Source organism: Pseudogymnoascus destructans (genome assembly GCF_001641265.1).
Source record: "Pseudogymnoascus destructans isolate 20631-21 unplaced genomic scaffold scaffold_15, whole genome shotgun sequence".
Classification (NCBI taxonomy): domain Eukaryota; kingdom Fungi; phylum Ascomycota; class Leotiomycetes; order Thelebolales; family Thelebolaceae; genus Pseudogymnoascus; species Pseudogymnoascus destructans.
In genome coordinates this window covers 22,453-48,579 of record NW_020167534.1, presented here as the reverse complement: position 1 = coordinate 48,579, position 26,127 = coordinate 22,453, and the positions used below count along the sequence as shown (strand labels likewise).

At 51.2% G+C, this 26,127-nt stretch overlaps 9 protein-coding genes across 9 annotated transcripts; 5 read left to right on the top strand and 4 right to left on the bottom strand.

The window, feature by feature from the left end:
* The first annotated feature begins 6,697 nt into the window (after nt 1-6,697).
* REB1 (RNA polymerase I enhancer binding protein) lies at nt 6,698-9,666 on the top strand. Its single transcript, XM_024468153.1, has one exon. The coding sequence runs from the start codon at nt 6,780-6,782 to the stop codon at nt 9,384-9,386; it is 2,607 nt and encodes an 868-aa protein (XP_024322619.1). The 5' UTR covers nt 6,698-6,779; the 3' UTR covers nt 9,387-9,666.
* A 196-nt stretch (nt 9,667-9,862) lies between these two features.
* On the bottom strand, nt 9,863-10,901 carry VC83_04521 (uncharacterized protein; the record flags this gene model as incomplete). The annotated part of the gene is made up of 3 exons (XM_024468152.1): nt 9,863-10,343; nt 10,401-10,521; nt 10,609-10,901. The coding sequence occupies 3 exons, from the start codon at nt 10,899-10,901 to the stop codon at nt 10,068-10,070; spliced, it is 690 nt and encodes a 229-aa protein (XP_024322622.1). The 3' UTR covers nt 9,863-10,067.
* Nucleotides 10,902-11,130: 229 nt separating this feature from the next.
* Nucleotides 11,131-12,214, top strand: VC83_04520 (uncharacterized protein). The gene is made up of 6 exons (XM_024468151.1): nt 11,131-11,589; nt 11,651-11,668; nt 11,727-11,807; nt 11,860-11,908; nt 11,963-12,001; nt 12,055-12,214. Exons 1-6 carry the CDS (start codon nt 11,377-11,379, stop codon nt 12,060-12,062), a joined length of 408 nt encoding a protein of 135 aa, XP_024322621.1. The 5' UTR covers nt 11,131-11,376; the 3' UTR covers nt 12,063-12,214.
* A 168-nt stretch (nt 12,215-12,382) lies between these two features.
* VPS74 (PtdIns4P sensor) lies at nt 12,383-14,303 on the top strand. Its single transcript, XM_024468150.1, has 4 exons — nt 12,383-12,904; nt 12,965-13,211; nt 13,276-13,733; nt 13,798-14,303. Exons 1-4 carry the CDS (start codon nt 12,638-12,640, stop codon nt 13,885-13,887), a joined length of 1,062 nt encoding a protein of 353 aa, XP_024322823.1. The 5' UTR covers nt 12,383-12,637; the 3' UTR covers nt 13,888-14,303.
* VC83_04518 (uncharacterized protein) lies at nt 14,293-16,435 on the bottom strand. Its single transcript, XM_024468149.1, has 3 exons — nt 16,100-16,435; nt 15,938-16,021; nt 14,293-15,876 (listed from the first exon to the last, which is right to left on the bottom strand). The coding sequence occupies exons 1-3, from the start codon at nt 16,118-16,120 to the stop codon at nt 14,383-14,385; spliced, it is 1,599 nt and encodes a 532-aa protein (XP_024322824.1). The 5' UTR covers nt 16,121-16,435; the 3' UTR covers nt 14,293-14,382.
* VC83_04517 (uncharacterized protein) lies at nt 16,436-18,299 on the top strand (the record flags this gene model as incomplete). The annotated part of the gene is made up of 2 exons (XM_024468148.1): nt 16,436-16,830; nt 16,879-18,299. Exons 1-2 carry the CDS (start codon nt 16,692-16,694, stop codon nt 18,297-18,299), a joined length of 1,560 nt encoding a protein of 519 aa, XP_024322809.1. The 5' UTR covers nt 16,436-16,691.
* Nucleotides 18,300-18,968: 669 nt separating this feature from the next.
* Nucleotides 18,969-20,892, top strand: VC83_04516 (uncharacterized protein; the record flags this gene model as incomplete). The annotated part of the gene is made up of 3 exons (XM_024468147.1): nt 18,969-19,188; nt 19,633-19,778; nt 20,803-20,892. 3 exons carry the CDS (start codon nt 18,969-18,971, stop codon nt 20,890-20,892), a joined length of 456 nt encoding a protein of 151 aa, XP_024322810.1.
* Nucleotides 20,893-22,514: 1,622 nt separating this feature from the next.
* On the bottom strand, nt 22,515-25,161 carry VC83_04515 (uncharacterized protein; the record flags this gene model as incomplete). The annotated part of the gene is made up of 2 exons (XM_024468146.1): nt 24,472-25,161; nt 22,515-24,358 (listed from the first exon to the last, which is right to left on the bottom strand). The coding sequence occupies exons 1-2, from the start codon at nt 24,653-24,655 to the stop codon at nt 22,515-22,517; spliced, it is 2,028 nt and encodes a 675-aa protein (XP_024322811.1). The 5' UTR covers nt 24,656-25,161.
* Nucleotides 25,162-25,446: 285 nt separating this feature from the next.
* VC83_04514 (uncharacterized protein) lies at nt 25,447-26,007 on the bottom strand (the record flags this gene model as incomplete). Its single annotated transcript, XM_024468145.1, has 1 exon — nt 25,447-26,007. The coding sequence occupies one exon, from the start codon at nt 26,005-26,007 to the stop codon at nt 25,447-25,449; it is 561 nt and encodes a 186-aa protein (XP_024322812.1).
* Between the last annotated feature and the right edge of the window lie 120 nt (nt 26,008-26,127).

Here is a 26,127-nt window from a genome sequence, read left to right as displayed (position 1 = left end):
AGTAAATCGACTATCACATACTTCCACGTCTTTTACAAGCTTCCAAGCATTCATCTTGTTACTTCTTGTTTCTGAAAAGTCAGTGAGGTGTTAACCTCTGACTTACCCCTGAGTTCCCAGACTCAACATTTGTTGCAACTTGTCTGAACCACTTCACTACATCACACACCTGATTGCTGCGTTGTGGAATAGTCTAAGCTACGACCCTTTGGCTCTGTTTTCTAAGACAGTGTGTTGTCTTCGTAAATTCATCCCTCCCCTGGGTGGCTAGATTCTCACATCTGGTGCACCCACCATTACACCTTGTCTGCTTCAAGCTTCAACTATTTCTATAGCAGCACTTCGATACTACAATGGAGGACGACCAAGCTCCTACAACTACTGCTGAACAGCAGATGCAACAACTGTTTGCCTTTATACAAAATATAGCAAACAAACTTGAGAATTTGGAAAACACCTTTCAAGCCAACACTTCAGCAACACAATCCTCAACTCAGACACATCATACAGAGCTTCCCACAGCTCCTCTGGCTATGTCGGGTACCCCAGGTGCACTTCCTAAAGTGCAAACACCAGATTTATACCATGGAGACAGGAGGAAGTTGAAGGGATTTCTTATGCAACTGGACATCTACTTTACCCTCAGGCCTCATCAGTTCACCTCAGACATTCAGAAGATATATTTCGCTGCCAGCTACCTCCGTGGATCTGCATTCAACTTCTTTGAGCCATATCTTAGAAGACTTAGTGGCAACAACCAAAATACCACTACACCTTTGATTACCTCTTATGACCAGTTTCAAGAGGAACTTACCAGGACCTTTGGAGACATCAACGAAACTGCTACAGCAGAAAGAGAGCTACAGAAGCTATGTCAAAAGACCTCTGCTGCTCAGTATACAACAGAATTTAGGAGAATCACTTCTCACTTGACTTGGAATGAAGAAGCCTTAGTCTTCACTTACTACCAAGGGCTCAAGAGCTCTATTAAGAATGAACTCAGCAAAGAAGAACGCCCTACAACACTTCAAACGCTTATAGAGAAAGCTGTCAGACTTGATGATAGGCTTTTTGAAAGAAGAAAGGAGAAGAACCAAGACTGGCATCCAACAAGAAATTTCAACAATTACACCTCTACACCAACTGCTAAGGACTCAGCACCTGAACCTATGGACTTAGACGCCTCTATAAAGAGATCTACAGCAAATCCAGCACCTCAGCCTACAAGAAGCCCTCAAAAACTGAAAAGGGGTAAACTTACTCCTCAAGAAAGAAAACACAGAATGGACAACAACCTTTGTTTATACTGTGGCAAAGGGGGGCACAGAATTCAGGAGTGCTATTCAGCACGGGGGAGTGCTGATTCAAAACATATAGCAGCCTCAGACACAGTCACAGCTGCTATTCCTAAAAAACTTGAAAAATCCCCACCAGGCACAACTTCAACTGAGACTACAACTTCTCCCCTAGACAACAAAGATGTGTCGATGGTGCTTTCTCAGAGTTTCACACACCTGTTAATCCCTATTCAACTCCATTTCAAACAACAGGTGTTATCTACAAGGGCTATGATAGACTCAGGGGCAACAGGCAACTTTATATCTCAAGACCTCATCTTGACACACCAGTTACCTACAATTCCCAAACGCACTCCAGAGTTGCTCCGAGTCATTGATGGAACTCCTATCAGTTCAGGTTCCATTACCTGCAACACCCCAGTACTCAAACTTGAGATTCCCCTAGGAAAATCAACATTTTCAGACACCATCTCTTTAGATGTTATACCAATGAAGTACTCAGTCATCCTAGGTCTTCCATGGCTTCAAAGGCATGATCCAACTATCAATTGGAAGCATTTATCGCTTGGGTTTAGCTCAAATCCGGAGCTCAATACTGAAAAAACCCTTCAAGCCTCAGTTACCCCTATTCAGGTCCAAGACTCAGACTTGTCCCAGATCAAGGATTTTGACCAAACTATGGACGATATATCATCTCTGATATGGGTTAAACCTTTCCAACCTGTCCTGGAGATAGCAGCTACTTCAGATTTGGAGAAATCATCTCAGGAGGTCATTTTGCCTTTAGCATACCAAGACTACCAACATCTTTTTGACAAGGCAAAGGCATCAATTCTGCCAAAGCACCAGCCTTATGACCATGAGATACCACTCGCAGAAGGCTCAATGCCTCCCTACGGCCCTATCTACTCTCTATCTGAATTAGAGCTGAAAACTCTCAGAGAATACCTAGATGAGAACCTTAGTTCTGGCTTTATCAGACCTTCTTCCTCACCAGCAGGAGCTCCTATTCTCTTTGTCAAGAAGAAAGATGGCTCCTTGCGTCTCTGTGTTGATTATAGGGGCCTTAATGCAGTCACTGTTAAAAACAGATATGCTTTACCCCTTATCCCTGAGCTCATGGATAGGCTATCTTCAGCAAAGATCTTTACCAAGTTAGATCTCAGGGGAGCTTATAACCTGATACGCATCAAGGAAGATGATGAGTGGAAGACAGCATTCAGAACACGCTATGGTCATTTTGAATACCAGGTAATGCCTTTTGGGCTTGCCAATGCACCTGCTTCTTTCCAAGCTCTCATGAATGATATTCTAAGACCTTACTTGGATATCTTTGTTGTTGTCTACTTAGACGACATTCTTATATACTATTTAGACACTCAAGAGCATGTTCTACATGTTAGACAAGTCTTAGAGAAGCTATCTCAAGCACAACTCTTTTGCAAACTTGAGAAATGTCTTTTCCATATGTCTCAAGTTGATTTCTTGGGACATAGAATTTCAACAGAAGGCATTCAGATGGATCCTGAAAAGACAAAAGCAGTACAAACGTGGCCTATTCCTTCCAGCATTAAAGAGGTTCAGTCTTTCCTTGGGTTTGCCAACTATTACAGGAGGTTTATACCAAGATATACATCCTTGGCTTTACCCCTTACTCAATTACTTCACAAGGACACTTTGTATCACTGGGATAAGACACAGCAAGATGCTTTCGATGCTCTTAAAGGAGAATTCAAAGAAGGGAAAATGTTACTACACTTTAACCCCTTGAAACCTGCCACTCTTGAGACAGATGCCTCAGATTTTGCCATTTCTGGAATCTTATACCAAGCTCCAAAAGACAAACAAGAAGAGCTACAGCCTGTGGCATTTTACTCAAGAAAGCTATCAGCAGCCGAACAAAACTATCCCATTACAGACAAGGAACTGCTTGCCATAGTATGTTCTCTAAAGCATTGGAGATGCTACCTTGAAGGGACAAACTATCCTATCACTATTTACAGTGACCATTCAAATCTCTTGACCTTTACAACCACTAAACAGCTCAATCGAAAACAAGCAAGGTGGTCTGAACAACTAGGAGGTTTTGACTTTGTTATAAAACATGTCTCAGGGGCCAAGAATCAAAGAGCAGATCTCCTCTCAAGAAGACATGACTACCAAGATTCTGCTAAAACAAGCAATACAAAGGCCCTGCTAGACTCTACAAAGCTTATAGCAGCATCTTTAAGCAACCCTCGCACTACAGAGGACTTAGAGGGAAACTTATCCCCTCAAAACCAAGTTGCCCCCATTACCTCTTCTCAGAAACCAGAGACCTTTAAAGACTATACACCCTCAGCAACACTTCTTAAAGCATTCAAAGATGCTTACAACCACGATCCCTTTGCCAAAAGAACTTTGGAATACCTCCAGAAGAAAGGCTCCTCTCTTGAGAAAGTTGGACTACAAAATTTCTCAAAAAATCAGCAAGGACTTCTCTTATTCAAGAGCTATATCTATGTCCCAAGGGATAAACGATTACAGCTACACCTCCTACAGCAGTTCCATGATGCTCCAGCTGCAGGGCACTTTGGCTTTGCAAAAACTTATGAACTTCTAACAAGAAAGTTCTACTGGCCTAGTCTAAGGACTACTCTTCAAGACTATATATCTTCTTGCACTACTTGCAACTTGAACAAACCTACACGGCAAAAGCCCTATGGCCTCTTGCAGCCTCTACCTATACCAGAACGCCCATGGGACTCCATATCCATTGACTTTATAGTCAAGTTGCCTCCTTCTATCCCAAAAGGGGGTGCTACCCCTTATGACTCTATCCTTGTGGTGGTAGAAAGGCTCACAAAAATGGCACACTTTGAGCCTTGCAATGAGACTATCACAGCTTCTGAACTTGCGTGGCTATTCCTCAAGGTGGTCTTTAAATATCATGGAATTCCTGGAAACTGGATCTCAGATAGGGGAGCAGTTTTCACTTCAAACTTTTTAAGGAGTTCTCTAAACTCTTAAACATGGAACAACGCTTTTCTACAGCTTATCACCCTCAAACAGATGGCCAGACAGAGAGAGTCAACTCTGTACTTGAACAATATCTAAGAATTTATACAAACTATGCTCAAGACAACTGGGCAGATCTTCTCCATCTTGCAGAATTTGCTTACAACAACACGGTCTCTAACACCACAAAAGAGACACCTTTATATGCAAACTATGGTTATCACCCTAGGTTTGAAGTGGCAGAACTTAATTGTCCTGAAAATCTCAAAAACCCTTCTGCTACTGAAAGAACCATCTACCTTAAGGGCCTCCAGGACTATCTCAAGGTCCAAATACAGCATGCACAAGACGAGCAGGCTCAGGCCTTTAACAGGGGGGTGGTTGCACCACAATTCAAAGTTGGTGATCAAGACTTTTTGTCTAGAAGACATATCACAACTACTAGACCATCAGACAAACTTGATACTAAAAGACTTGGACCCTTTAAGATCACAAGGACTATTGGCAAGAATGCTTTCGAGCTTGCATTACCACCTACTTGGACTATCCATAATGTCTTCCATGCATCTCTCTTGTCTAAGGCACAAGAAAGTTCCTTAAGACCACTTCAGTCTCCTCCACCTCCTGTTCTGATTTTGGATCAACCAGAATATGAAGTAGAGTCTATCCTTGACAAAAAGACACTTAGAGGTCAGGACTACTTCCTCGTTAAGTGGAAAGGCTATCCTACAAGTGACAACACTTGGGAACCTAAGAGAAATCTAAAAAATGCATCCAAGCTGATTCTAGAATTTCTTTCTAAGAAAGCCACCTGGCTAAAGGGCAAGCACACAGCTAACAAACGTCCTTAAGAGGGGTATCATGTCATACTGACATTCGTTGCACTCAGTTTGCTATCAAACTCAAGAGCAAACTTGGAAATCTCCTCCTCAAACCTACAAGTCACTATACATATTTTGGCTTATCACACCAACAACAAGAGCAATACTACTCAACGATTGCTACAACCATCTATGATTCATTACACGTCATCGCTCCTTAGTTACTGGGACGATATTACCACATAGCATATCTCTACAACCCTCTATGATTCATTACATGACATCACTCATACTACCACATGACATATCTCTACCAACTAGAGGCCTAGGAGCATGAACGATAGCTCTAAAAGCTCCTACGAACCTCTATGATTCATTACATGTCATCGCTCTTTAGTTACCCACAAGATTGGTTAAGTTATGACATAATTTGTCTATGACATAATTTGTCTATGACATAATTTGTCTATGACACAATTTGTCTATAGGGGTACTCTGACCTTGGACCTCCTTTTACTTCCTATAGGCTACGAACCTAAGAGATGGTTCTATGGGATTCTCTTACATCGACTACAGTTACCAAGCCTGGTAAGTCATGGAAAGTCTTGGAAAATGAGAGAACTACATTCCTTTAGCAGAAATAGGATTGCCCTTTCCTTAAGAAAGGGCAAGCAGACAATACAGTAAATCGACTATCACATACTTCCACGTCTTTTCCAAGCTTCCAAGCATTCATCTTGTTACTCCTTGTTTCTGAAAAGTCAGTGAGGTGTTAACCTCTGACTTACCCCTGAGTTCCCAGACTCAACATTTGTTGCAACTTGTCTGAACCACTTCACTACATCACACACCTGATTGCTGCGTTGTGGAATAGTCTAAGCTACGACCCTTTGGCTCTGTTTCCTAAGACAGTGTGTTGTCTTAGTAAAATCATCCCTTCCTTGGGTGGCTAGATTCTCACATCTGGTGCACCCACCATTACAGCGGGATTGATTGGTTTCTATATCGAGAGATGGTTCTTATTCCTCTTCTCTTCCCCTACTTTCGAAAAGTAAAGGCTTTACATCCTACAAAACGAGTATGGTTTGTGGATGATAATGTAAGTCTTCATTTGAAGGCTCACCGATCATTGGAAGATTATATGAAGAAGGAGGGAATCTATAGAGTGAAATTTTGGCCTCCAAACTCTCCCGATTTGCACCCTATTGAAAATGCCTTTGATTATCTCAAGGATCAGGTTGACGGCTATACACCATTAAACGGAGGGAAGTTTGAGAGAGCTCATGCACGGGTATTTCTTGAGGAAGAATGGGGGAAAAAAATGGATGGGAAATCTACACAATTATGTGCTTCGTTTAAGGACAAGTTGGAGCGGTGTATTGCAGTCAATGGGGGGAACAACTTTCGTGGGTAGATCAGTACAAGTACGTAGAGTATGTACATGCATTTTCTCCAAGTACTTACACGCCCCACTTATTACACACAGACCCTGTGGAAACTTTTGGGCCGCACGAGTAGCAGGATGAGTGGTCCCACCCCATGTTGAAACCCTGTTATCGCGAACTTTCAGTTTTAGTAGCTGAGCTTTCCAACCACCACCACCACTTGCGCCTCAAGCTTCACCTCAGCGTCTGCACACACGCTGCCAACAGCACAAACATATATGGGGCAGGAGTCAAGTCAGGTCCAAAGAATAGAAGAGGACTCTTCAAGCATGGACGGCAATTCGAGCACCCGCAGCGGGGTTGGGGGCGACTATCCTCTTCCCGCCCTTCCACCGAGTCGCGAGGCGCGTGAGGAGACGATCAATAGTTCAGCGCAACGAAAGCGGAAGATGAGCAATGGCATATCAGAGGACGGCGCTGGGGATCGAAGTGATAGCGCGCGACGCGCCCACAAGAAACTCAAAAAAATGATGAAGAAGAAAAACAAGGCCGGGAATGGGGGGAATAGCGAAGGGAAAGATACCGATCTCACATCGTCCGTGAAACAGAGGAAGAAGAAGAATCGAATGAGCGAGGGAGTTGCGCGACAATGTCTTGGGGTACCTACTTCGCAGTCTGCGCCATTGCGCTCAGCCGCGTCGGTTCTACTGCCACGTTCAGATACTGTGGAGAGAGTGCCCGAATCTTCACAACCGACAGCGGTTGCGCCATCAAGCTCTACGTCAGCGAAAAAGAAGAAAAACAAGTCAAAGGCCAAGCGTAACAGTATGCAGGCGGTCGCCGCTGCAGCTGGGGGTGACGGTGGTGGTAGCGGCACTGGCCCTAAAGCGGCTGATGCTGAGTCCCTTGCGAAGGACAATCTTCCTGAACCAGCTCCTACGAGCTCTTGGGCAGCAGTTAATGTGCCGTCCAGTGCCACTAAAGCTGGAAAGTCCAACGATGATGTCAACATAGCAAATGGGCAAAGCAAACAGGCGGAGGAGGCAACTGCGGGTGAAACCGAATCAAAATATCTCGAGAAACAAACGGATGTCAATTCTGCAAAGCCTAAGAGCTCGCAAATCCACCCCATCGAGGAAATGGATCTTGATCCAACTCAATCTCAGAATACGCCTGCAAACCCCGTTGAAGATGCAATGGACCTGGCCGTAGCCGAACCTGAGAATGCGACAGAACCTCAGAATGCGACGGCAGGCCCTGCCAACGATTCCGGAGACAGTCGAGAAATACTGGAGGTTGCCAACAAAGACGTGCCGCAAATTGGCGTTTATGCCGCAGGCGAAGAGCCAACCAGCACGACTCGCAGACGCAAACGCCGTCTCCCTGTCGACGACGATCCTATGGAAACGCCTTCTAAGAAATCTAAGAAGGCACTCAAAGCCAAATCTCCGGTGACGAAGAGCCAGAAGACAAAAGCTGCAGCAAAATCACCTGCGAGCTCTGCGGCAGCACCTCGAACCCCGACACGAGCTGCTGCAGCTGATGGCAAACCAGCCCCCAGGATGACCGATGACGATCTCGCTGTGATCAAGAACCAACTACTCAAGTACCGTGAGATGAACGACATCGCCGAACTAGAGCAGAACCGCTTGATCCATGGCAAAGCGAACGAGAGCCGCGACCTGTTCAACATGGTCTGCGAGGAATTCCCGAACCGGGATCGTTGGTCTTTAATCAAGTTCTGTCGCCGAAAATTCCACAATTTCACGGCGCGCGGGAAGTGGTCAGCAGAGGACGATGAGTATCTTAGAGAGGCGCATAGGCAGATGCCGAATCGCTGGACGCAGATTGGGCAAAGACTCAATAGGCACCCGGAGGACTGTCGTGATCGCTGGAGGAACTACCTCATTTGCGGCGATAACATGATTACTGTATACTGGGACGATTACGAGGAGCAGAAACTGCGTGACGCAGTCGCAGCTTGTGTGTCACACCTCCAGGAGATGAGGCAGCTAGGCGTGATAGAGTCTAATCCCGACGACGATGAAGTGGATGACACCGAGCTCGTGGATTGGCAGCAGGTCAGCGAGAAGATGGGCCGCACGAGGAGTCGGCTGCAGTGTCGCCAGAAATGGAGGCGCATGCATGAGCGCGAGGACCCGGACAAGTTTGACACCACGCCGCTCAAAGTGGGTGCGCCGTGGCGCGAGAAGCTCGCGCGCAAGGAGACGCAGCAGATGGGCTTGGATGATAAGTTGGTCATTCTGCGCAGTATTAAAGAGTCGCGGGTGGGAAGGGAGGGGAAGATCAATTGGAAGAAGGTTGGCGACGAGAAATTCCAAGAGCGCTTTGCTGTTAGCGCCACCAAGATGGCGTATATGAAGCTCAAGGACACGGTTCCTGATGCCAATTCCCATGTCCTGCAAGAAATCGTCGAGATACTCTTGGAGAAGCTGGGTAATGCAAACGGCCAGGACCCCACCGAGAAATCTTTCAAGGACACTACAGGGATTAGAAAGACGAGGAGTAAGCCTACCAGCGCAGAAACTATCAATCCAGAAGACGACGAAGAATCCGACGACGACGCCGGAAACCAGATAAGGCAGGAGTTGCCGAAACTGACGAACACAACCCGCTCGCCGAAAAAGCTCAGCGATCGCATGGCGCGTAGGTCTGAGAGCGTGGACTCGGTTGGCAATGCTGTTCCATCAGGTGGGCCGGAGGTGCCAGAGAGCGATTATGAGGAACCGGCTGCGCCGAAGACGAATGGGGCTCAGAAATCTGCGAAGGCGAACTCGAACTCGAACTCGAACTCGGATTCTGATTCTGATAACTCGGATTTGGATGGGGAGATACCTGCGAGACGGGTTTCGATTTTGCTCTGATCAGGATTGCAGTCGGTATCAACTGCGTTGTCCGCCTCTCACTCTATAAATCCAAATACCCGCATGGCTGTCTCGTCTTCCATTATTGTACGACGGCAGAGGTTTTGGGTGTGAGAAACGAGTATTGGAGTGGACTGTATGATTTCATGTCTTGTTTTACTTTTCGATCGAGTGCTATGGTACGTTTGTGGGCGTCTCTGGGGTTATAACACTTCTTGTTGATTCATTCGGTATGGGGAAGGAGAGAACCAAACTCGGGTTCAGGTGTTGGGGGTTAGTGGCAGAGATAGATTATTCAGTAAAGATAACTAAGATCTTTAAGATAAATCACCGGACTATGAGACGTGGATGTGGTAGCTTGACTATTGCTTGCTAACTTTGAACCTACTACCTCGCTTTCGAACGAAGATATCCAGAATGGACTACCATGGATGATGACCTCTGCTAATTTCACAAAGCCAATAATTAAGCAGTTACGGGCCTGCAGCATCTACACTGGGCAGTCTTCACGTTCAATGCCGCCAAGTAAGATAAAAGTATTCGAAGCCATTCACCAAGTAACAAAATGAAACTCTACTACATTCAATATGTAATTCCTTCCTCAACAGCCACCATTTATATACAAGCAATCTCCCTCCTCCGCACCCAATTCGCTCCAAATTTCTTCTTTTTCTTTTCCGTTTATCTGTAAGGTGCATCCGCCCGTGCCGCAGCCGCCATCTCGGTCTCCCACTTATCTCCATTCGCCAACAGCTTCTCCTTGTTGTACAGCAGCTCCTCCCTCGTCTCGGTGGCATACTCGGCGTTCGGCGACTCGACAATGGCGTCGACGGGGCACGACTCCTGGCAGAAGCCGCAGTAGATGCACTTCGTCATGTCGATGTCGTAGCGGGTCGTCCGGCGGGAGCCATCCTCACGCTCCTCGGCTTCGATGGTGATGGCTTGGGCGGGGCAGATCTGGGGGAAGTCAATCAGTATAGTTCAGATAGCTATAAATGGGATGGATGTACATACAGCTTCGCACAGCTTGCATGCAATACATCTCTCCTCACCACTAGGGTAACGTCTCAGGGCGTGTTCTCCACGGAACCTCGGCGAGATCGGTCCCTTCTCGAAAGGGTAGTAAATCGTATATCTGCACCCAAAACCATCAGTATTCGCACTCTCAATCCACCTCATGCCCATCTGCGTCCCCAATGGCAACCTCGGGAGTTGAACTTACGGCGGTCTGAAAAACTGCTCCAGCACCACATACATGCCTCGCGCCATCTCAGTGAGCAGGAAGAACTGACCCGCCTGGTCAAGGGCTGAGGTCTTGCTCTCATTCCATCGCTCTGGGCGCGCGAGTCTGAATTTTGACGGCGGAGGGCCGGTGGGGGTAGCGTAGCGGGCTGGGGCGGTTGAGAAGGCCGCGGCGGCTTGGATCCAGGGCGAGGCAGCAGAGGTGCGCGAGGTGCGGAGGAGGAGCTGCGCGGATGGCCGGCAAAGCATTGTGAGCGGCTTTGTGGATGCCATTGTGCTTGCGGGGGGAGGGGGGAGGGATGGGGGCGTGGACGTGTAGCTGTGCTTCGAGGTTCGTCAAATTCGCGAAGTTGGATGCTGGTGATGTCTAATCCCAGAACGGGTGTGGTTTGATTGGTTGAATTGGTTGGTGGGTTAAGGGTCACGTGGTTTTATGTTATGGCTGTCTACCCTTAACCCTTAAATCAACGAGACATTAAGATATTTCGACGTATTTCATATTCAATGGTATAGATCATATATACTATAACTGCAATAATTCGTGTTTATTTAATGAAAACTACAGTTATTATAGAGACAATTAACGAAGGCTTCCTCACCCTCAATCTTAAAAGGAGAGAATCAAACTAACACGTGATCTCCCGCTAGCGCATGGTAGTGACAAAGCCCATTGAAGCTCGTCGAACATTCCGAGCCGACACCATTGACCAACTTAAGATCTCCATCTCCGGCATCTACATCCTCCAAAATGTTTCGCACAGTTCTCCTCAAATCCGCACGCAGTGCTGCCAGCCAAGCTGTCCATAGAGCCGGCCCAATTACCCGTCCTGCGTCGGCTATCCCAACTTTCCAGTACGCCCCGTCGGTAGTCAACGCCGCGAGATGCTACTCCGCTGCCGCCGGGCTCGCCAAGCCAGAGGTTGAGGGAAGAATTGTTGATCTGTTAAAGAACTTCGATAAAGTGAGTGCTCCTTGGGGTTATCCCTGTAGAGTTGTTGTTCGTTGCTAACCAGTTCTTAAAGGTCACCGACCCTTCTATGGTACATTCGATATCCAAGCGCGTTTTTTTTTCTGCGCATCAACTCACAATATATATAGCTCACCGCTACCTCCCACTTCAACAACGATCTTGGTTTGGACAGCTTGGACACGGTTGAGGTTGTGATGGCAATTGAGGAGGTAGGCAAATTTTGACTCAACCCGAGGCTGGCCCGATATTAACGGAAACTAGGAGTTCAGCATCGAGATCCCAGACAAGGATGCGGATGCCATCCACAGCGGTATGTGAACGAAGAGAGAGCGCGATTTACGATGCAGGACTGACAACAGAATAGTGGACAAGGCCGTTGAGTACATCCTTGCACAGCCAGATGGTTAGTCAAACTTCACGATGCTCTACTCATACATCAACTAACTCGAACTACAGCTCACTGATCGGTGAATCGCACTGGTGGAGGATATATGTTGGGAAACGGGGAGGGGTGTCCGATGCGCCTTAACGGCGCGTCGCTGTATATTTTTTGACATCCCATAATAGCATGTTGAATGATACTTTGTAAAACTGTTCTTTAGAAGAAATCCTGCTCAAACTGCTACCCGTACTCTCTGCTATCAATAATGTGATTCCTTCCGTGATTGTAAACAATAATATCACCAGGGAATATTTTTTGGCCCGTCAATGGCGCCGAGAGTGGTTAAGCGAACATGGGCTGTATCAATGAACCTTTCTTGAAGTGTTACCTAGGGAGGGTCCTGCATTGTAAGGTCACCGAATATTATCGCCCCCCCACCGCCCTCGCCATTGGAGCTCAATCCATCTCTACAACCCCAAGCATTGGTCATTCAAGTCGTACATACTCGAGTACTGCCATCTGGACTGGTTTAACACCACCATCGTCGTGTACGGGACCTAGAGTCGGGCAACTTCCGCATATGACAGCAGCTCACCTCCTGCCCCTGCCCTCCTCGACCGCAACTCCTCGATAATTTTCACTCCAACACACACAACAATGTCATCCGGTTTGACGCGACGGAGGGGCGGCGGCGGAGGCACGGCAAGCGGTGATAACGATGAGAACAGCTCGAGCCGCGTTGCATCGCCGGTGCCCAAAGCAGGATCCTCAAGGGATCAGCCAGAAACGTCGTACGAGAGCGGCGAGAATGGACACAAGATTGCGTTTGACCCGCGGGACATGAATGAGAGCGCGGAGAGGAGTAAGCAGCCGAAGCTGACTATGATGGAAGAGGTTCTCCTGTTGGGTCTCAAGGATAAGCAGGTAATGCGATACCGGGAGCGCACCAGGCTGACGAATTGCTACTGACAAGATGGGTTACAGGGCTATTTGTCCTTCTGGAACGATAACATATCATATGCGCTTCGAGGGTGTATCGTCATCGAGCTGGCTTTCAGAGGTCGTGTGAGCATGCAGAAGGACTCCTCGAGGAGAAGATTTCCTCTGGCAGACCGGATTATCGAAGTTATAGACGATACACTTACTGGAGAAGTCTTGCTGGACGAGGCGCTGAAGATGATGAAATCGAGCGAAAAGATGAGCGTCAGCTCGTGGATTGACCTGATGAGCGGTATGTTCTACCAGCAACACCAACACTCAACAACTATTTTTTGCTAAGACAAAGGCTTCTGCAGGCGAAACCTGGAATCTGATGAAGATCGGCTACCAGCTGAAGCAAGTCCGCGAGAGGTTGCTAAAGGGACTTGTCGACAAGGGAATCCTACGAACCGAGAAGAAGAACTTCCTCCTCTTCGATATGGCCACACACCCCGTCGCCGACGGCGGACCGAAAGAAGAGATAAGGCGACGCGTCCGAAACGTCCTCACACAGCGAACCGTGGTACTACCGGCGAGCCAATGGCTCCCAGAGAACCTCGAGTTCAGAAATATCCGCACCATCTCCATGGTCTGCGCCGCCTACGCAGCCAACGTCCTCGAGAACGCCTTGGCGTCTCTTGGCCACGAGGCCAGGGAACGGGCCTTTGCGCAAGTGGACGAGCTCTTGGCGGAATACAGCCAGTGGCCCTTCGGAAAGCGCGCGGGAGCTACAAACGGAGGCGTGGGAGCCAACTTGAACCAAGTTGTACAGGATGTAAGTCTTTTTGTCTCAGAGATATGTTGAACTTCTCAAGGGTCCCTCTAACAACCCCTGGCAGGAAATCAACGAAGGGAAAGATAAGGAGCTCCAGCTCGAGGTCGTCGCCGCGTGTCTCAGCGTCTTCACCAGGCTCGATTCGCTCCTCTAGAGGACGGATCGATTTGTCCTTTTTTGTACCAGACATATCTCCCCCACGCTCACTCCTCAGCTCGGTCCTACGACTAATGGAAAGTTTCTTGTCTCTCGCAGCGATTTTTGTTGTGTCGGAAATAGTTTGGAGAAAAACACTATAGGTTTCGGTACGCATTAGGCAGCGGGGGATGGGGCGAAGGGGCGTGCCGCTTCTCCTGCCCGCAACTGGGAGGGAGAAGAGTACTATTTTCCTTTTTTGATGTGTATACCTAGGTAGCCAGCTTGAGTGTTGCTTTCTGCGACCTGGCGTTAGACAACTTTATGATGACCTTATGTGGTTTACCAGTTCATTGTAGTGACCAGGTCAGAGCCTTTAACTATTGCACGTTGTTGCACATATTCACTCAATCATAAAAAATAATTTAACGATTCACACTTCTTGATTCATCACTATGCCCATAAACTCCATAATATCCCTACCGGTATCCCATCACCTACTTACAAACCTATATCACCTCTTCTTCGAGCTAAAGCTCCCCTCAAACCCCGGTCTCGACTTCGGCTTCGCACCACCCTTCTTCGCCCCCGGCTTCCCACCCTTCTTCCCCTTCACACCCTTTGAATCCTTCCTCTTCTGCAGATTCTCCTCCCTCTTCTTCTGCCTAATCGCCTGACTCTTAGCAACACCCTCCTTCCTCTCGCCCCACTCCTTCTCGCTCTTCTTCTTCGCCTTCTCCTTACGCTTCAGCGTCTTCTTGAGCAGACTCCCGTCATCGCGCACTTTCTCGCCGTGTGCATGCCTCTTCGCCGCGAGCCACATATCCTTCTCCTCGATGTCGGCGCGCTTGCCCTCGTCGAGCCCTGCGAGGCGGAGGCGTTTGTTCTCTGCCGCCTGCAGTGCCGTCGCCGGGTCCTGAGGTCCGCGCTTCTTCGGTGCGCTGAGGAGCGACGACAGGTCGTCAGTCAGCTGCTGGCCGTCCGCGAAAGCCACACGGCCGAACGAGAAGTTGTTCGCCTCGGCGGTGTGGATGGCTGGGCTCATGATGCCACTAGCGGGGGAGTCGCGCACAGAGGCAAGAGCCTCCTCGCGGCGAGCATCTTCCCCAGCGCGGGCTTGGTTGCGCAGCTCCTTCTTGTGTGCGCGCCGTTGCTCTTCCTTCTTGCGGCGGGACTCCATGAGTTCTTGTCTGTTGCGGGCGGGGGCGCCGTTGGGGCCGTCGGCTTTGCGGGCCGCGCGGAGGGCTTCGATGCGTGCGGCGAGGCGGGCTTTGAGGAGGTCAGGGTCGGTGGGGAGTTTGATGTGTTTGGGGGCTTTGGTGGGGGGGACGACGGAGGAGGTGGATGTGGAGGTGGAGTTGGTGGATGGCTTGTCGGTGGTGTCGAAGGTTGGTGATTGAGGGGTGGAGGTTGACGAAACGGTGGGTTGTGGCGAGGTCTCATTCTCTGCGTCTACTTCATCGGCGATTCCGTCCATCTCGATATCTTGCATTTCATCTCCTCCTGTGGTAGTCTCGTCTCCCTCCACAGTCTCGTCGGCGACCTCGTCCTCAGCTACAATCCCTTCGACGTCTATCTCAGCATCACCGTCTCTGAGGTCGACTTTTTGTTCAGCTACCTTTGCTTTCTTCGCCTTTTGCTTCTCAGCCTTCTTGGTGGCCTTCTCTTTCTTCAGCTGCACCTTCAGCTTCTTCGCCTCTATCCTGGCCTGCTTCGCTGCCTCGGCATCGTCTGCTGGTGCCTTTGCTGTGCCATTCGGCTTTTTATCTTCCTTGTCCTGCACTTTTTGTTTCTTGTTCTTGGCATCGCCCTGTTTAAGACCCTGCCTTGGCAACTCTTTCTCGACACCTTCGATATCAGAGCCTTCCTCCTCGAGTTGTTCGAGCTTCCGCTTCTTGGCCCGCTCGTCCATAACGTCCTTTGCGCTCTTTGCAGAATCCGGATCTAACTTTGCGCGCCTGGCAGCGGCGGCTTCTTCCTTAGTCTGCTTCTTCTTCTTCCATTGGTCCTGTGGTTTGGTCTTAGACGAGGTCCGGATTGCGAGAAAGTTTGCGGAGAATTTCACATACGCTATTATCTTCCCCGTAGTAGTACTTTGCAGGAATCAGAGAGAGCAACCCGTCGAATGCTTTAGCGTGGTCACGCAGGCGATCCTGTATTGCGACACAATCTCATCAGAACCCGAAACTTTTTGGTTTGGAAAAAAAAGGCGGGGAAAAGCGAGTACACACCTGCAATGAGCTATCTGCCATGTCAAAAACTGTGAAATCGCTGTTGGAAATGGCAAATATCGAAAGGATTGTCGGTCCCAGCAAGATCTTCCTCGATTAACAAAAGTTTCGAGTAAGGTTGCAGTTGGGTGATGCCGTTTTCCGTCCGCTCTGCAGCGTTCTTCACCAATAAACTAAACTGATCTCGAATTTCGTTAGTGCGCCCGCCAAAATATTTCACTCCGCTATATTGTGGCCTTATATTTAAGGCACATATAACACAACAGGCCCCCCAAAACCTGCTGTTGGTTGGTTTAGTAATCGTCGGATCCGCCTCAAGCTGTGTGTCGACATTGTCCAACTTTAGATTTGGCATACTTTGTAAAAAATATATTTCTTCTCTTTATTCCCTTTGTTGCATTTGCATATCACTTTTAACCCAGCGACAAGCTTTCGATTTTACAATCACAAATTACGGCGTTTTTTAAGAGCGGTTTTGTTTATTTATTTATTTATCACAAAACGGCACCGAAAATCGGCGACGACTGGCACGACGACTGGAGCTGTTTTCACCCAAACACCTACAGAAACGCTCATATAGCAAACCTCCGTGATGCACTCGCCCGTAGAGGCACAGTCTCTCTCCTCTCTCCTCCAAATCGCCTCCAACCCACCCCGCTACCCCCGAAACCCCTCAGAGCCAAAACGTGACCCTCTGGTCTTATACATAACACGTGTCCCTGGCAGTCAAGGTACCCCCCTTACCCTTCTTCAATAAACCCCTACTAACACCCTCTTAGATGTCATTCTCACGCCCCTCAAACCGGACCTCAAGAACCTCAAGGAGCTCGACGTCGCTTCCTGCCTGTACTACCTCCACCGCAACGTCCCCTCTGACGCGGCCCTGGTCGTCGACCTCTCCACTCACCCTGTGCACCCCCCTACGCCGCATATCGCGCGGAAACCCCTTCCCACGTCTTCCGCACCCATCACCACCGATCTTGCAGCGCGACCTCCACCCCATGCTGCCATCCCAACTGTCACCCCCCTCGAGCCGCCACGGCCCTCCTCGCCCCCTCCCAAACCAGCTCGCCGCCCACTCAACGACCCGATATCCGCCCTCCCACTCAAACCCCCACCATTGGCACCGCCCCGCCGCCCTCTCGGTCCACGACCTCTCGCGCTAGCCACTCCAGCCACCGTCCCAGCCACGGAGGGGGAGGAGAATGCGCCTCTCCTCCCGCCGCGGCCGTACCAAGAAGCAACCACGCCAACAGCAGCAGCTACATTCCAAGCTCGCGGCCGGGCAGACACCCTCTTCCCCACCAACCCACCTTCACCCATCAACCACTCACCCACGCACCCCAAGGCAACGGAGCCGTACACCATAAGCCTCATCCGGCGCGACCCCCCCACCGGCGCACAGTGGACCATCGGCTCCCTCCTGATATCTCCCCGCTCAACCCCTTCGGTGGTAGTCACCCTCATTACACCGGGGTACACCACCTTCAGCAACCCCCCCGGGGAATTCAGACGGGAGATCAACACAGATAAACCCGTGACGGCTGTACGACGTCGTGGGCACCGGCGAGGCCATTCCGCCTTCTCCACCCACTCCTCCGACCAGACCCCGTTACCACACCCCAAAGAACCACAAGCCTACACCTTCCCTTCCCCCTGGTCAACAACCTGCATCTTCGCCACCGCGCCATCAGGTCGCGCGCTGAGGTGCACACACGAACTCCCCGCCGTAGACGCGGAGGGCGAGCCGACGGTGGAGGGTGTGGTGGTTAGTGAATTGCGGTATAACACGCCTGCCACCTCGCTATTTGGGCTTGCGAGGCCAAAACATAGACATGGTGACAGGCATGGGGAAATGGGAAGGAGGATCCCCGGAACGCTACCTGGGGCGCTACCACGACCAGCGTCACGCACTCGACCGAAATCCGCACCGTCATCACCACTACACGCGCCGTCGAATTGTCTGGCTCACGAGAGTTCGTGGATGGGAGACGAGGATGGGGGAGATAGGGACAGTGGAGCAGATCTGTCTCTGGGGAGGGAGAAGGCGGGCGGTGGGAGGGCGGGGGGTAGGGCGAAGTTGGGGAAGCTGATTGTGTTTGGAGAGGGGATTAAGATGTTGGATCTTGTGGTGGCGGGGAATATGGGGGTTTGGTATGAGGGATGGGGGTACAAGGGGAGTGGTGAGGGGGAGTGGTGAGGGGGAGGGGAATTGAGGTTGGGGGGAGAGGGGTGGATAGTGGATATTTGTATGTATATCAGCGAGAAATACAGAGGCATTTCCTTCCTTCCATACCACGTTATAGTGATGTTTGAGCCGTCATTTCCCTCCATGGATTGCGCCAAAGTAGGACGGAAACCTCCCAGGCGTGGATTTCGCCAAATAGACATCACCAACTGGACTGGATGGTTTGTGCTGGTGGTGTAGAGCGGTACTGTAGACTTCTCACTACCGTTATACCCCCCGCTACCACTGGCCCCTGTCGTCGTCTCATCTTTGCCGCCACCGCGCTGCTGTCACCGCCCGGGCTCAAATGCATAATTAAGGAGAAGTCGCAGAGTTAGGTCTACGTCCTCTTTGCAGACCAGCATCTTTTTGATGCCCTTCCCATTAAAATACCCTGCCAACTGTTTGAACTGTGAAGATGCACGTTTGACTTATCAGAGAATCGGAGGGTGGAAAGGAGGTGATCGGAATAATTGTCAGTGACTATGTGTGTAAATTTATACGGAGGCATTCTCATCCGTCCCCTTCTACTTTCAAGATAGCTTCTCTATCACCCACTCCAAGGATCTGACTCGAAGATGTGAATGTAAAACACACCCTAATTTGTGAACTATAGGACCAAGTTCGTATCAGAATACCGACATGCTAACGCCGAATCATGTCCTAGCCTCCAGTGCCATACCACCCACCTATAATCCTGGATCTCCAACCCCCCCGCTGCGAGCGCCGCTGTTGCTGCCACGCTGCTATCACCGTCACCTTGTCACCATCACCCCGTCACCACCGCCTAACCCCACCACCGCTCATCCACCTACCCCACACACAACCCCCGCGCTCAATGCGGAGGGAAGCCCGGATCATAGTGACAGGTCGCCCGGACACATACAATGTGAGTTCTTCGAGCGAAAGGGCAGCCACGCCAAGGGGTTCGAGGAGCAGGACACTTATGCTTGGAGGGAAGGGTGGGTTATATAGTGGGTAGGTGAGCGAGCGAGGGGCGCCGGGGGGGGGTGTATTTCTGTACGGAGTTCGTCATTTTAATGAGTTGATACTGCTTGAAATTGTAGAATTTGAACGCGTCGGCAAATAGTTGCAAAGAACAGACAGAGGCTCATAATATCGATATGTCGCCGTGCATAATGGAGTTTGGAGGCTATATTTCTTGACATGACCTTGAAAAGAAGTGATTCAACGTCGATATTAATGCTAAAAAGGACGAGCGCGATGGTCTCTAGAGGCAGGTTAATGGCTGAAGTCCGTGGCATAAGGGAGAGATGAGTTGTCATAGCAGGTTAACCCGAGTCAGAGGGGGTGATTGAGGAGTTGCGGGGCGAGAAAGAGAAGACGGCAGCGGATCTTGATGCGGTGACGGGGGCGCTGCGGGATGAGAATGCGAAGGCGTTGGCAGATCTCGATGCACCAAAGCAATGGGATGCTGCCGCTGTCACCACCGTCCGTCCTCTCACCGTCTCTGAAATCTCGTCAGCATCTTGCTCCCATCACCGCCGCCGCCTACTCCTACCACCGTCCCCCATCCGCCCCATCCAAACCCATCCAGTCCACAACTCCCCCCACAGACACCGCGGCAATATGTGGAGTTGTATATGTCTCCTTGCATTTGCTGAGACAGGGGGGAGTGAAGGGGGTGGGGGTTATATACCATCCCCACCTCAACTGGTAACCCGTAATCCCCCCTCACTCTATATATAAAACCGCAGTTGACTCGAAGATCAACCCGCCATCGACAACTCCGAAACGAACAGTAAAGAAGTTACAACCCCTCCCACGCAATTACCGTTCACCCCTCCCCACTAGACAGCGCCTCATGGATCGTGTTTAAGTGTGTGTTAGCGGCAACTCAGAAGTTGGCAGATGGGGGGGGGGGCGGGGTAGGGTTTATATCATACGCTATTAGATGTAAAAGAGGTGAGGAGACTCCTGAGAATTAACTTCGTTGCATTAGATCTGACTGAATATTAAACCATCCCCGCCCTAACTGGTAATCCACAATCCCCTCTAACTCTATATATAAACTTCCCGTTGATGAAGATCAAACAGCCATTAACAACTCATTGACCACCGAAAAAAAAATGCGGTCATCGAAGAAGTCTCAACAAAGCATATCAAATAACCCCATCGCCCCAGCCACTCCCTCACTTCGACCTCATCTTGAACCGCGCTGTGCTACTGTCATCGCACCCTCCCACCACCGCTTCTCTTTCTCACTGCTGGTATCTACAACCCATCCCCAGCCATTCACCCACAACCCCCTCGCGCAGATACTACTCGCAATATACTTTAGTTAGGGTAAGGAGGCGAGGAGATCATATCCCCACTAGACTCCGGGGACATACTGTACTCCCCATCTCCAAATCCCACCCCCCATTTTCCTCCCCACCCTCTCCCAGACGGCTACCCCATACCCCCCCATCCAATCCTAACCAAGAGTGGTTGACAAAGGTTAACCGGATCTCAGGCCACAGACAAGAAGAACTCGAAATACAAAACCCCAAGTCTCGCTAGAGCTGCCGTTTTAATTTTGGAGCGGGAGCGGAAGTTGATGTAACATTATCTTCCGTTCGCATCTCGCACACCTCGTCACCGCGCTGCGCTGTTGTCACCTCACCCATCCTCCCAGTAGCTTCTCCACCACCGCCACCACCACCACCTACGCCGACATCCATCCCCCAACCCTCCCACGCAGCCGCTCGCCTCCCCGCTCCCCGACAGCGCCACGGGCGCCTTTGCCGCTATGGAGTGTGTTTTGCTTTTCCGAGAAGATGGGGGGAGGGGCGGCGGAGGGGGTGTTGATATACCCGTTTGCAGCGAGGGAGGCCAGGAGATGTATGTAACATCCCCGTGGCTCCTCGGGATCTACGCAGCAGAAGCGGGTGTTAGTGTATACCACCTACCCCCTGCTCCCCTTCGCCCGCAAACCCACAACCCCTTCTCCCCCACCCTGTATAAAAACGCGGTTGACCCCAAGTCATCCACACCCCCTCCCGTACCATCACCTCAATCCGGACTATATCGCGGGGAGTTTCTTTTCTTGGGGCGGCGGTGTGTCCTTGGTTTTGGATAGGGTTGGGTTTTGGATTCCATTCTGGACTGCTAGTGCGTGCTGCTGCTGCTGCTGCTGGTCTCGCCACCACCGCGCTTTTCGTCGCTATATCATCCTCTCACCACCCCCCTCTACCCGCCACGAGTCCACGAATTGAGAAAGTCCGAAAGAACCCGTGTTTCTCCCCCCCCAAAAAGAAGCCTCCTCTTGGTACTCATATGCCATGCAGGTGCTTCGTGCTGTTCGTTGGGGCTCTCAAAATGTACTCCCTTGTTCGCTTCATGTGTTCAAAGGCATGGGGGTGCATGGCGTGCGGTGCAGATACGCACACACTCCCCGCCTAATGAGAAGAAGCTTGGAAATAGCCCCATCTGTTTGATGGTATGTATGCGGTGGGGTCATCGCGCATGACGACATTGTTATTTTATGTCGCCAACGGAAAATATAAGAGGTTATGTTTACGGAGTGTGAGGTGAGGACTGATACCCCCCTCCCCTCTCACGAGACTCGACGCAGACATACCACCTCCCTATTTGCAACCCTAACTCTTGGACTGTACCATACCATAGAATCCCTTGACCGTGAGCCCCCCCGGCCCTGTATAACTCCCCCCTTCCCCCCGGGGGGTGGGATTGGGTGGTTAGATGCCACTCTCGCTGTTTTCGGGTTTGTGGTTTCTTGAGTGATGGGGATGGGTTAGCAAGGAGGAAGCAGAGGGAGCAGGTGTGAGAGGGGGTGAGTTGGACAGTCATCGTGTCTATTATCGTATGGCATGTATGTATGTACAGTTTTACCCCCCATCCAGCTAGCTAATATACACAGCTACAGCCAGCGGGTTAATCTCCCCAGCTGGCCATCTTTCTCTCCATCCCCACCCCAATCCCCATATCTATCGTATCCTCCCCTCTTCTAGTGAAGTTGAAGTTTAAAAAGCGAGCCCACAGCACCCCGCATCGCCCATCGCCCATCGAGAAAAAAAACAAACAACGAAGAAATAAAGAGGAAGGGCAAATACTCCGACACCTCGCACCCCATATCCCACCTCACCGTTCCCCAAGCCCCCTTCAGCAACAAAAGAAAACACCCTCTAAAACACACATCCCCACACCCCTTACGCAGCCCCCGTCTCAAAAATCATAGGAGTCCCCCCAAATGATGCCCCCCCCCACCGGCATACCCCCCCTCGCAGCCAACACCCCCATCCTCTCCCTTTCAACCTTCTCCGCATCCCTCCTCGCCCGATCCGCCTTCGTAACCCTCGGTTTCCTCGTCGCCCCCCCCCCCCTCGTCTCCTTCCCCTCCTTCCCTCCTTCCCTCGCCCCCGCAGCCGCAGCAGCATGTCCACCACGTGTCCCAGAAGCCACCCTCGCGCCACCACGTCCACGCGAGCCGCGAGCGCGTTTACCGCCTTCGCCACGCTCGAGGGCGGGCTTTTCGCCTTCGGGGACAAGAGGGCCAGAGTACACAAAAAACCCATCCACACTCGCCGCCGCCTGCTCCTCCCACAACAAATCCGAATCATCCACGAAATCATCCTCCTTATCATAATCATCCTCCTTCATCCTGCGTTTCTTGACAACCTTCTTCCCAGCGTCGGTGCCGGTGCGCCCATCGCTCACCCCCCCCATCTCAACGTTAGAGTTGTCGCCTTCGGCATCGGAAATATCGAGGGACATCTCATCACCACTCTCCTTATGCCCACTCTTCTCCAGCGCCGCGCCCGCGGCCGCGACACGAGCAAGACGCTCGCGCTGCGCCGCTAAGCGGGGGTGCATGGCGTCCCACCCGTACCGCTCCTCCGCGAGACGCGTGAAATTGATATACCTATTCGACCCCCCATTCAGCGGGATGTGCAGCACGATCGTCGGAGCCCTTGACTCCGTCCCGTCTTTGGGGGCGTTGAAGAAGCCGTTGCCTTGTCCCGGGAGGGGGGGAGGGGTGGCGTCGATGGGTTTGGAAGCTTTGGGGTGCGCAGCGGCGGCGGCGGCGGTGGAGGTCGACGCAGGGGGTTTGGAGATTGATGTGATCTGCGCCGGGTTTGCGGCGAATGATAGCGGTGGCGCAGGGGCGCGGACGTATGGTTTCGCCTCCTCCTGACGGGAGCGGGTGGCGGATTGCACACCAGACGATGGCGAAGGGCCCGTAGAAGCGTTCAAGGTTGGTGAAGGGACGACGCGGATGGACGTCGGCGACGGAGGGACGGAGGTGTGCATCTTCATCTGATGCTGGAAGAAAGATTGCGCAGCCATGGAGGGCGAGGTCGAGGACTGGTGTGGTGGGTCCACGAGACTCGCAATCGATGGCGATGCGCTGGCGCGGTTCGACGGCGCGGGCTTGGGCGACACCTGGGCGTGGTATGGGTGGCTTGGCACGTTCTCGCGCACCGGGTCGTAGTTTGAGCGGATCGGGTCGTAGTTCTGACCGCTTGACCGAACGGGCTGCGAGTGTTGTGGTGGTTGCGTCGGCTGAGGTTGTGGTGGTGGCGCGGCGTTGAAGAACGAGACGGGCGTGGCCTTTTGAATATCCTCAAACTTGCCGTTTTGGGGTCCTGGTGCGGCGGCGGAGGCGGCGGCGGCGGCGGCGTTGTACTGCTGCTGTTGGTGCGGCTGCGGCTGGAACGGCTCGTTTAGGATGCTGTACCCCGGCTCGTTGGCCGGTCGCATGTTCATGTCGGTCAGCCTGGACTGTCGTGTCGCAGCGTGTGCTGGTTTGGCTGCGGTGGTGGTGGTGTTATTATCCTCATCGGCATCATGTGTCGTCGTCGTCGTCGTCGTCGTCGTCGTCGTCGTCCCGGCAGTTACTCTCTTCTTGCGCGGGACGGGTGCAGCGTTGGGGTCTTTGGCCTCTCGCGGCTTGCGCGTGCGCTTGGGTTTGGTGTCGGTGCTAGTTGCCGAGGCCCCATCGGCGACGACGGGAAGCTTTGGCTTGCGACCTGGCTTCTTCCTGGCAGGTGGAGCGGAAGGTAGTGATGCTGTAGGGTGGGAGATTAATTAGCTATTTTCTTTGTACCTTGTACCATTGTAGCGTATTGTAAATTGAAATTGTTTTGCATTGTAATGCGACAAAAGCGAAAAAGTGACTTACGGCGTTCGTCGACAACACCAGCAGAACCGACGATGGTGGAATCCTGAGCATCGCGTTGATCCCTCAGTAGTTGGCGAGCGGCAGGTGAGCCGGGGTCGGAGGGCGAGCACGGCGGACTCGACAGTTCGGGGGACGAGCTGTAACGAGATGGTCCGTTGTTGGCGGGACCATCAACACCAGACATTTTGGGTCGGTCTGGGGGAGATGGGATACCGTGGGGACAAAATAACGAACTTGAAGAAACGAAAGACGTTGAATTGTAAAGACGGGCGCAGGCGGAAAGGGGAAAGAAATGAATGTGTTTGTTGTGTTAGATGTGTTCGATGTGTTCAATGTGTTTGTTGGGGTGTGGCGAAATGTATGAATAGCTTCAACTCCGCGACGAGGCTTTGGGGAAACGGCGACGAAGCCGAGATATGGTGGGCGTGGGTGGGTAATCGGGTCGTCTAGATGGATGAGTGGATGGAGGCGTCTTGAAGGGATTGAAGGACGGTGGTTTAAGGGGGTGTTGGATGGATTATGAAGGACTTTTTGATGGAATGAGGCGGTGGTGATGGGAGGGGTTGGGGGTGGAAAAGAGGATGAAGGTGGAGAGTTGTGGTGAGGGTTGGAAGAAGGGAGGGAGTTGATGCGGTTGTTGGGGGGGGAGGGTTTATGGATTATGGAGGGAAGTGGATGGGAAGTGGATGGGAAGTGGATGGGAAGTGGATGGGAAGTGGATGGGAAGTGGATGGGAAGTGGATGGGAAGTGGATGAATGAATTGGGGGAATGAATTGGGGGGAGGGAAGGCGGGAGTGGGAATGAATTGGGGGGAGGGAAGGCGGGAGTGGGAATGAATTGGGGGGAGGGAATTGGGGGGAGGGAATTGGGGGGAGGGAATTGGGGGGAGGGAATTGGGGGGAGGGAAGGCGGGAATGGGTAAAGGAATTGATTGAAACAGACAAGAGGGAGACGAGGGGGGAGAAGGGGATTAATTAGAGGTGGGAGAGGGGAGAAGGATGGGGAGAAGGATGGGGAGAAGGATGGGGGAAGAAGGGGATGGTAGAGACGTGGAGTGGTAGAGAGGTGGAGTGGTAGAGAGGTGGAATGGTAAGAGAGGTGGGAGTGGAGATGGGTAGAGAGGTGGAGTGGAGATGGGTAGAGAGGTGGAGATGGGTAGAGAGGGTAGAGTGGTAGACGAAGAAGAATGGACAAATGACCAAGAAGGGTTTAGGTTGGATGGGAGGAGGAGGAGGAGGGAGGAGGAGGAGGAGGGAGGGGAGGGAGAGGGAGAGGGAAGAGGAGGGGGGAGGAGGGGAGGGAGAGGGAAGAGGAGGGGGAGGAGTAGGAGGAGTAGGAGGAGAAAAGAAGTACAGTTGGTGATATGGCTGGCTGGTGATGGTGATGGTGATGGTGATGGTGATGATGATGGTGATGGTGATGGTGATGGTGATGGTGATGATGATGGTGATGGTGATGGTGATGGTGATGATGCTGATGATGCTGATGATGATGATGATGATGATGATGGTGATGATGCTGATGATGATGATCATGCTGATGATGAGTGCTCGTCGCACGTGATATATCCACTAATCGAATGGATTAATGCGAATGTCCATCCCAAGCCCTCGGATCCTCCCTCCGCCTCTAACCCATCTCCGTTAGTCGAAACG

Coding starts and splice junctions, on each gene's coding strand:
- VC83_04518 (XM_024468149.1), bottom strand. CDS start 16,120: ATGGCAGATAGCTCATTGCAG. Junction 16,022..16,099: donor TGGCAGATAGCTCATTGCAG/GTGTGTACTCGC, acceptor GTCGCAATACAG/GATCGCCTGCGTGACCACGC. Junction 15,877..15,937: donor ACTACGGGGAAGATAATAGC/GTATGTGAAATT, acceptor ACCAAACCACAG/GACCAATGGAAGAAGAAGAA.
- VPS74 (XM_024468150.1), top strand. CDS start 12,638: ATGTCATCCGGTTTGACGCGACGGAGGGGCGGCGGCGGAGGCACGGCA. Junction 12,905..12,964: donor TGGGTCTCAAGGATAAGCAG/GTAATGCGATAC, acceptor GATGGGTTACAG/GGCTATTTGTCCTTCTGGAA. Junction 13,212..13,275: donor GTGGATTGACCTGATGAGCG/GTATGTTCTACC, acceptor AGGCTTCTGCAG/GCGAAACCTGGAATCTGATG.
- REB1 (XM_024468153.1), top strand. CDS start 6,780: ATGGGGCAGGAGTCAAGTCAGGTCCAAAGAATAGAAGAGGACTCTTCA.
- VC83_04520 (XM_024468151.1), top strand. CDS start 11,377: ATGTTTCGCACAGTTCTCCTCAAATCCGCACGCAGTGCTGCCAGCCAA. Junction 11,808..11,859: donor TTGTGATGGCAATTGAGGAG/GTAGGCAAATTT, acceptor AACGGAAACTAG/GAGTTCAGCATCGAGATCCC. Junction 11,909..11,962: donor TGCGGATGCCATCCACAGCG/GTATGTGAACGA, acceptor ACAACAGAATAG/TGGACAAGGCCGTTGAGTAC.